At 49.3% G+C, this 10,000-nt stretch overlaps 1 protein-coding gene across 1 annotated transcript in view; it reads right to left on the bottom strand.

Annotated features, from left to right (window-relative positions):
• fat4 (FAT atypical cadherin 4) overlaps window positions 1–10,000 on the bottom strand; it is a gene marked incomplete at both ends in the record, with an annotated part of 97,966 nt that overhangs the window by 65,106 nt on the left and 22,860 nt on the right. Inside the window, 3 exon segments of the mRNA XM_080536651.1 lie at window positions 2,418–2,592; window positions 6,589–7,511; window positions 9,912–10,000. The exon segment at window positions 9,912–10,000 is cut by the window's right edge and continues 283 nt beyond it. Coding sequence (XP_080392777.1) covers window positions 2,418–2,592; window positions 6,589–7,511; window positions 9,912–10,000 — 1,187 coding nt within the window.

Raw genomic sequence — 10,000 nt, 5'->3', positions numbered from 1 at the left:
AAACAAACCATTACTGCTAACTGTTTACAATCCAGAGTCAAATACAATGAACCAACCATCCAACACCGAGCACGTTGAGATGCATGCCGTGCTTAACGAACCAATCAACAAACTGATACACTGGAGGTAGAACACCAGGGGAGGCTGGGTGAGGCTGGGGGAGGTAGAACACCAGGGGAGGCTGGGGGAGGTAGAACACCAGGGGAGGATGGGGGAGGTAGAACACCAGGGGAGGCTGGGGGAGGTAGAACACCAGGGGAGGCTGGGGGAGGTAGAACACCAGAGGAGGCTGGGGAAGGTAGAACACCAGGGGAGGCTGGGGGAGGTAGAACACCAGGGGAGGCAGGGTTAGGGTTCTGCTGAGGCAGAGAGAGGCTGTATTGTAACGATTCTCACAGAGAGACAAAAATACCCGTCATTACCACTGGTCACATGGTCAACCAGGAATGAACGGGCCCGGGCCCAGAACCACCCGGCTCTGACCAATCACAGCGCAGCGTGCCAGCCCCAGGCCGCCACCAACCGTATACTTATCCCGGGGTACCGTGTCATTTGGGCCTGAGCGGGTCTAGGCTAACAGAACCGAACCCCCAAGCTGCACATTAGCCGGCCCCTGGGGGAGAACGGGCTTGACCTTTCTGGCCCCATCAAACGGATCGCTGCCGCGCGCCGCGCGTAAACACACACTTCTCTGACGCTGTTCAACCCAACCCTGAATCCAGTGTGTGTGGAGGGGGGGGTTAACGTAACAAAAAAACAACAACAACTAAAAAACACCATTCTTCAAGTAAACGTTGAGCTTTTTCTCCACACGGATGCTATTCCATCCATCCCTGGATCCACGGCGTTTCCAATCAGGGGGTTAAAAACATGTAAAAACACTCGATTTGTCTCCATTGGTCTCTGTCGGAGCGAGCAGGAATGCGTGTTTGGATTCCCCGGTGCTCAATGATAACACTGAGAAGAAGACATGAGCCCCGTGACTCCATCTTGTTTGTTGACATTCTTGTAAGTTTAGAAAAAGAAGGGAGAAGAAAAGAAGAAGAAATAGAAGAAGAGAAACGTGGAGCTTTTTTTTTTTTCTCCCTGTTTTCATTGGGCTTTAATGAGGTGTTGTGGTGTGGCTCTGCTGGCTTTAATGAGGTGTTGTGGTGTGGTTCTGTCGAGCCTGTCTGGTCCTGGTCCAAACAGACCCTGGACGGACCGGTGGAGCTACACAGACACTCCTGCTGCCCAGACAACGCCTAATCTAACATGATGATGGACCTCAGGAGAACATCTAGCATGATGATGGACCTCAGGAGAACATCTAGCATGATGATGGACCTTCAGGAGAACATCTAACATGATGATGGACCTCAGGAGAACATCTAACATGATGATGGACCTTCAGGAGAACATCTAACATGATGAGACCTTCAGGAGAACATCTAACATGATGATGAACCTTCAGGAGAACATCTAACATGATGAGACCTTCAGGAGAACATCTAACATGATGAGACCTTCAGGAGAACATCTAACATGATGATGGACCTTCAGGAGAACATCTAACATGATGATGGACCTTCAGGAGAACATCTAACATGATGATGGACCTCAGGAGAACATCTAACATGATGATGGACCTCAGGAGAACATCTAACATGATGATGGACCTCAGGAGAACATCTAACATGATGAGACCTTCAGGAGAACATCTAACATGATGATGGACCTTCAGGAGAACATCTAACATGATGAGACCTTCAGGAGAACATCTAACATGATGATGGACCTCAGGAGAACATCTAACATGATGATGAACCTCAGGAGAACATCTAACATGATGAGACCTTCAGGAGAACATCTAACATGATGATGGACCTTCAGGAGAACATCTAACATGATGATGGACCTTCAGGAGAACATCTAACATGATGATGGACCTCAGGAGAACATCTAACATGATGATGGACCTCAGGAGAACATCTAACATGATGATGGACCTTAGGTGAATCGTCTTACACACACATCCAGATAGATAACACACACACACACACACACACACACACCCTTCATATCCAAAGCCGACTGCAATGAGACATATCAGTCTCTATCCATCTCCATAGCAACTCCCAACATTTCAACACTGTCAACATTCACACACACATTCACACACACATTCACACACCAATGGCGGCAAGCTGCCATGCAAGGCGCCGGCCCGCTCACTGGGAGCAATTTGGGGTTCAGTGTCTTGCCCAAGGACACTTCGACACATGGCCAGCCGGGGTTCGAACCGGCGATCTGCCGACCTTAGACGTCGGCTCTACCTCCTGAGACACAGACGCCGCCCACATTTTTAAGGTGGCTTCCTCCTCCCCTCCCTGCTCCCTCCTCCCTCCCTCCCCTCTTCTTCTGCGGCGGTCTCTTACCTGAGTCGGTCGCCGTGACGATAAGCGTGTACTTGGCGTGCGCCTCGCGGTCCAGGGTGTGTGTGAGGCTGAGCTGGCCGCTGGGGGAGAGGCTGAAGGCCCCCACCTCGTTGCCCCCCGTCAGCACGTAGCTCAGCTGGCCATTGGAACCCTGGTCATCGTCCCTGGCAACCACCTGCAGGGGGGAGGGGCCACAGGACAGGGAGATGGAGGGGAGGGGGGAGGGGCCACAGGAGAGGGAGGGGAGGGGGGAGGGGACACACAGGACAGAGAGAGGGAACGGTCACTCAAGATGGCCGCCTCTGAGAGAAAACAGCCATAGACATTCAAGATGGCCGCCTCTGAGAGAGGATAGACATCCAAGATGGCCGCCTCTGAGAGAAAACAGTCATAGACATTCAATATGGCCGCCTCTGAGAGAGTATAGACATTCAAGATGGCCGCCACTGAGAGAATAGTCATAGACATTCAAGATGGCCGCCACTGAGAGAATAGTCATAGACATTCAAGACGGCCGCCTCTGAGAGAATATTCATAGACATTCAAGATGAACTGATAGTCCTTTAAAAAGGGACCACTCTGATATTCAGATAATTTCCTCTCTACTCCTCCCCTCTCTCTCTCCATCTCTCTCTTTCTCTCTGTCTGGGTATAAATCTCGAGGCCGCAGGGCTCATTAGTGAAGCCCAGTGCATTGTGGTCCGCCAGACCTTCCGGCCCACCACGCCACAGCCCTTTTACTACGCCGACCAACCGTGTGTGTGTGTGTGTGTGTGTGTGTGTGAGAGCATGTCCAGTGGTGGTAGGTTGCCATGCCACACAGACACACACACACACACACACAAACACACACACACACACACACACACACACACACACACCACTGTGGCTGGACATGTTCCCACACACACACAGCTGCAGTTTCATGTGTAGAAGTGTGTGTGTCACTGCCCTGAACTTAACCCTAACCCTGATCCTAACCCTGAGCCTGACCCTAACCCTAACCCTGACCCTGACCCTAACCCAAACTCTGACCCTAAAACCTGACCCTAAACCCTAACCCTGACCCTAACCCTGAGCCTGACCCTAACCCTGAGCCTGACCGTGACCTTAACCCTAAATTCTGACCCTAAAACCTGACCCTAAACCCTAACCCTGACCCTAACCCTGACCCTGACCCTAACCCCGACCCTGACCTTAACCCGGAACTCTGACCCTAAAACCTGACCCTAAACCCTAACCCTGACCCTAACCCTGACCCTGACCCTAACCCTGACCCTGACCCTGACCCTAACCCTGACCCTGACCTTAACCCTAAACTCTGACCCTAAAACCTGACCCTAAACCCTAACCCTGACCCTGACCCTAACCCTGACCCTGACCCTGACCCTAACCCTGACCCTAACCCTGACCCTGACCCTGACCCTGACCCTGACCCTGACCCTAACCCTGACCCTGACCCTGACCGCATACCTCCTTCAGAACTCTCTCAGTCATTACGGTACTCCAAACTCTAATGTTCCAGACCGTGGTAGTTTAGTGTAATCTCATATTTCAGACCGTGGTAGTTTAGTGTAATCTCATATTTCAGACCGTGGTAGTTTAGTGTAATCTCATATTTCAGACCGTGGTAGTTTAGTGTAATCTCATATTTCAGACCGTGGTAGTTTAATCTCATATTTCAGACCGTGGTAGTTTAGTGTAATCTCATATTTCAGACCGTGGTAGTTTAGTGTAATCTCATATTTCAGACCGTGGTAGTTTAGTGTAATCTCATATTTCAGACCGTGGTAGTTTAGTGTAATCTCATATTTCAGACCATGGTAGTTTAGTGTAATCTCATATTTCAGACCGTGGTAGTTTAGTGTAATCTCATATTCCAGACCGTGGTAGTTTAGTGTAATCTCATATTTCAGACCGTGGTAGTTTAGTGTAATCTCATATTTCAGACCGTGGTAGTTTAGTGTAATCTCATATTCCAGACCGTGGTAGTTTAGTGTAATCTCATATTTCAGACCGTGGTAGTTTAGTGTAATCTCATATTCCAGACCGTGGTAGTTTAGTGTAATCTCATATTTCAGACCGTGGTAGTTTAGTGTAATCTCATATTTCAGACCGTGGTAGTTTAGTGTAATCTCATATTTCAGACCGTGGTAGTTTAGTGTAATCTCATATTCCAGGCCGTGGTAGTTTAGTGTAATCTCATATTCCAGACCGTGGTAGTTTAGTGTAATCTCATATTTCAGACCGTGGTAGTTTAGTGTAATCTCATATTTCAGACCGTGGTAGTTTAGTGTAATCTCATATTTCAGACCGTGGTAGTTTAGTGTAATCTCATATTCCAGACCGTGGTAGTTTAGTGTAATCTCATATTTCAGACCGTGGTAGTTTAGTGTAATCTCATATTCCAGACCGTGGTAGTTTAGTGTAATCTCATATTTCAGACCGTGGTAGTTTAGTGTAATCTCATATTCCAGACCGTGGTAGTTTAGTGTAATCTCATATTTCAGACCGTGGTAGTTTAGTGTAATCTCATATTCCAGACCGTGGTAGTTTAGTGTAATCTCATATTCCAGACCGTGGTAGTTTAGTGTAATCTCATATTCCAGACCGTGGTAGTTTAGTGTAATCTCATATTCCAGAGCGTTTCTGTAGTAACAACGTTCAGTCTTGTACCTACAGAGAACAGAGCGTATATCACTCCTTTATCAGATCAGCCCGGTATTCTACATGCCAGGGCGCAAAACACGACCACCGTGCGTTTTGTTTGTGTAAACGGAGAGCCTCCGCATGGCTGCTGGGTTAATATATAATAATATTCCACAAATGTGGTTAAGTCGTTAGTGGCTGGAGGAGGGATGGAGGCCTGAGGCCTGGGGATGAAGCAGAGCTTTGTTTGGGCTGAAAACAGGCCGGTCCAGAACAGTCATTACACTCTAACCTTCTGCCTTCCAGAGAGACTGACTGGATGCATTTACTGCCATCACACACAGCAGCTAATGGGATTTGTTTTTCTGAGTATTTTACAAGACGTCTACTCAAGCGTTTGTGACTGTGAGACAGACTGACGTATGATGGATGGTTTATGTTTTAAAGTCAATTATCGGACGAAGGAGAAAACAAAGAACGCAAAAAAACGAAACAAAACAGTATATTTGGATTATTATTAGTGATTAGCAGTAGTAGTAGTAGTAGTAGTAGTAGTAGTAGTAAAAGTAGTAGTAATAGTAGTAGTACTAGTAGTAGTAGTAAAAGTAGTAGTAATAGTAGTAGTAGTAGTAGTAGTAGTAGTAGTAGTAGTAGTAGTAGTAGTAAAAGTAGTAGTAATAATAGTAGTAGTAGTAGTAGTAGTAGTAGTAGTAATAGTAGTAGTAGTAGTAGTAGTAGTAGTAGTAGTAGTAGTGTAGTAATAGTAGTAGTAGTAAAAGTAGTAGTAATAGTAGGAGTAGTAATAGTAGTAGTAGTAGTAGTGTAGTAATAGTAGTAGTAGTAATAATAGTAGTAATAGTAGTAGTAGTAATAGTAATAGTAGTAGTAGTAGTAGTAGTAGTAGTAGTAGTTGTTGTAGTAGTGTAGTAATAGTAGTAGTAGTAGTAGTAGTAGTAGTTGTAGTAATAGTAGTAGTAGTAGTAGTAGTAGTAGTAGTAGTAGTAGTAGTAGTAGTAAAAGTAGTAGTAATAGTAGGAGTAGTAATAGTAGTAGTAGTAGTAGTGTAGTAATAGTAGTAGTAGTAATAATAGTAGTAATAGTAGTAGTAGTAATAGTAATAGTAGTAGTAGTAGTAGTAGTAGTTGTTGTAGTAGTGTAGTAATAGTAGTAGTAGTAGTAGTAGTAGTAGTAGTAGTAGTAGTAGTAGTAGTAGTAATAATAGTAGTAGTAGTAATAGTAGTAGCAGCAGCAGCAGTAGTAGTAGTAGCAGTAGTAGTAGTAGTAGTATAGTAGCCGTAATAGTAATAGTAGTAGTAGTTAGTAGTAGTAGTAGTAGTAGTAGTAGTTAGTAGTAGTAGTAGTAGTAGTAGTAGTAGTTAGTAGTAGTAGTAGTAGTAGTAGTAGTAGTAGTAGTAGTAGTAATAGTAGTAGTAGTAGTAGTAGTAGTAGTAGTTGCTAGGCAACCCCTCCAACACGACTGACCTGTAGGATGTTGCTAGGCAGCCCTCCCATATGAACTGACCTGTAGGATGTTGCTAGGCAGCCCCTGCAGGTTCTCCAGGACTGTGAGGGTGTAGGGCGAGAGCTCGAAGGCGGGCGTGCGGTCGTTGACGTCCAGCAGCAGCACGTTGACGGTGGCGCGGTCGGTCCTGGGGCTGCTGCCGCGGTCGGCCGCCTGCAGCACCAGGGAGTAGGACCCCCGGGCCTCCCGGTCCAGCCGCTTGGCCACCGACACCACGCCCGTGACAGAGTCCACCCGGAAGTCGGCGTCGGCGTTGCCCCCGGCGATGGAGAAGCGTATTTGCCCGTTGGTGCCCTCGTCCGCGTCGCTGGCGAACACCTGCAGCACGTCGGTCCCGGCCGGCACGTCCTCACGGACCTCCACGTCGTAGATGTTCTGGGAGAAGGCGGGCGTGTTGTCGTTGACGTCCAGCACCAGAACCGTCACGTCCATGGCGGAGGACAGCGGAGGGGAGCCCTTGTCCGTGGCCACCACCGTCAGGGTGTAGTTGGCCATCTCCTCACGGTCCAGCTCCCCGACCAGACGCACGTCCCCGTCCACCGTCCCCATGCTGAACTTGTTCCCGTGCGGCCCGCGGAGGGAGTACTCCACGTAGGAGTTGGGCCCGCTGTCGGCGTCTGTGGCCTTGGCCGTGAAGACCACCGTGTCGCTGGGCGTGTTCTCCTGCAGGTAGGTGGTCCGCTGGGAGGTGAAGACGGGCGGGGAGTCGTTGACGTCCAGAAGGATGACCGACACCTGGGCCGTGCTGGTGAAGCGGGTCATGGGGGGCAGGGCCAGGTCGTGGACCGTGACCACCAGGTTGTAGAAGGACTGGCTCTCCCGGTCCAGAGCCTTCTGGGTCAGAAGGACCCCCGCCTCGGAGATGCCGAACTGGGCCTGGGGGTCTCCAGAGGCCACGCTGTAGAACAGCCGGGCGTTAGGACCTGGGGGGCGACACAGAGGACCAGGTGCTGTTATTATTATTATATTTTTTTTTTTTTTTTTTTTTTTACTATTATTATTATTATTAGGAAGGAAAATACAGAACATCTATTGAACCTTTATATAGAGGACACTGTTATGGTTGTATTCTGAGAGAGAGGAGGGCTAATAAGAAAGAGAGAACTGTTATGGTTGTATTCTAACTTCAGTATTTCTCTGTTGAAGAGATAACTGGTTAAAGAGCTGGCTGGTTCAGAGGCTAGCTGGTTCAGAGGCTAGCTGGATCAAAGGCTAGCTGGTTCTGAGGCTAGCTGGTTCAGATGCTAGCTGGTTCTGAGGCTAGCTGGTTCTGAGGCTAGCTGGTTCAGAGGCTAGCTGGTTCAGAGGCTAGCTGGTTCAGAGGCTAGCTGGTTCAGAGGCTAGCTGGTTCAGAGGCTAGCTGGTTCAGATGCTAGCTGGTTCAAAGGCTAGCTGGTTCAGAGGCTAGCTGGATGAGGAGCTAGCTGACCAAAAGCAGCTCATTACACCGACTACATAAATACACTTTTATTTGATCGTCTTTCTACAGGAGAAACACAGTGAGACCAAGGCCTCTACCACAGGAGTCTTTCTACAGGAGACACAGAGTTGTTGGATGAGGGATGAGGAAGATGACTGCGGGAATGTGTAGATTAGTAGACTTTTCTTAGAATCCTTTGTTTCTTTGTTTCAAGACTAGACATATTCATCATATTGAAGGGTCACACTTAAAACACCTTTAAAAATAGCCAGGAATGTTGTGATATGTCGTATTGTATTAAGAACGTATGCGTGAAAGAGCTGATATGTGTGTCTCTGACTGACATCCATTGTCGTGGTGTTGCTTAGATAGGATTGTTACGGGCCGATCTGAGTTAGCTTCTCCTGTCAACGTGCATTTCCTGGTATTGTGTTTGTACACCAGCTGTACCCAGCGTGCCCCTCTCTTCCTGTGACCTTCGTCACCACAAACAACACAACAAACCACTTCCTCATCTGATACTCCAGCGTTCTAGAACTCTGGACACCCCGAACCCCTCAGGACACCCCCAAACCCCTCACTACCCCTACATATGGACAGAACTGTGACTGTGTGGGCTGAGTACCAATACTGTGGCCTGGGGTGGTCCAGTGGTCTAGCACCATGGCCTGGGGTGGTCCAGTGGTCTAGCACCATGGCCTGGGGTGGTCCAGTGGTCTAGTACCATGGCCTGGGGTGGACCAGTGGTCTAGTACAATGGCCTGGGGTGGTCCAGTGGTCTAGTACCATGGCCTGGGGTGGTCCAGTGGTCTAGCACCATGGCCTGGGGTGGTCCAGTGGTCTAGCACCATGGCCTGGGGTGGTCCAGTGGTCTAGCACCATGGCCTGGGGTGGTCCAGTAGTCTAGTACCATAGCCTGGGGTGGTCTCTAACCCCCTCCTCTCTAACCCCCTCCTCTCTAACCCCCTCCTCTCTAACCTCCTCCTCCTCTCTACCCTCCTCCTCTCTACCCCCCCCTCTCTAACCCCCTCCTTTCTGGAGCCAGGGAGAAAATGAGCGCAAATTGAGCGTCTAGTAATGCCATGGTTCTAGTAATGGTTGCAGTAATTGGGGCAGTGGTGTGGAAGCACCCCTCCCCTCCCACCCTCTGAGGGTTGTTTACAGTGCAACAGTAGGGCTCTGGTAATCCCTTCTCAAAGACCTGAAGTCACGCCCTCTTGAGGGCACTACAACCTCATCTGGAGGGGTCAGGGGTCAGGGGTCTGAGACAGGAAGTAGCAACAATGATGATGTTTTAGGGGGGGGGGCGGGGGGGTGTTGTTATCTCTGCAGGACTCTGAAGGTGATGGGAGTGACCCAGAGAGGAGGAGGAGGGGGAGGAGGAGGAGGGGGAGGAAGAGGAGGGGGAGGAAGCGGGGGAGCAGGGGTAGAGAGGGAGGATGAGGGGGAGGAGGAGGAGGAAGAGGGGCTAGAGGGGGAGGAGGAGGAGAAGGAAGAGGGGGAGCAGGGGAAGAGAGGGAGGATGAGGGTGAGGAGGACAAGGAAGAGGGGGAGCAGGGGTAGAGGGGTAGAGAGGGAGGAGGAGAAGGAGGAGGATGAGGCATCCGCTCTCTGGAATGTAGGTCACAGTAACCATATTATACTGTGTGTGTGTGTTTGATTGTGTGTGTGTGTGTGTACGTGTCCATGTGTATGGTGTATATGTGTGTGTGTGTACGTGTCCATGTGTATGGTGTGTGTGTGTGTGTGTGTGTGTCTGCATCTGCGTGTGTGTGTGTGTGTCTGTGTGTGTGTGTATGTCTGTGTGTGTCTCTGTGTGTGTGTGTGTGTGTGTGTGTGTACGTGTCCATGTGTGTGTGTGTGTGTGTACGTGTCCATGTGTGTGTGTGTGTCTCTAGCGTACCGTCGTCAGCGTCGCTGGCTCCCACGGTGACGACCTCTGAGCCCGGGGGCAGGCCCTCAGAGACGGAGGCGCTGTAGGAGGAGGCGTTG

The sequence above is a fragment of the Nansenia antarctica genome, assembly GCF_963989245.1.
Source record: "Nansenia antarctica genome assembly, chromosome: 7".
NCBI classification, from domain to species: Eukaryota; Metazoa; Chordata; class Actinopteri; order Argentiniformes; family Microstomatidae; genus Nansenia; species Nansenia antarctica.
Note: the sequence above shows the minus strand (reverse complement) of the source record. Positions and strands in the feature narration are given on the sequence as shown.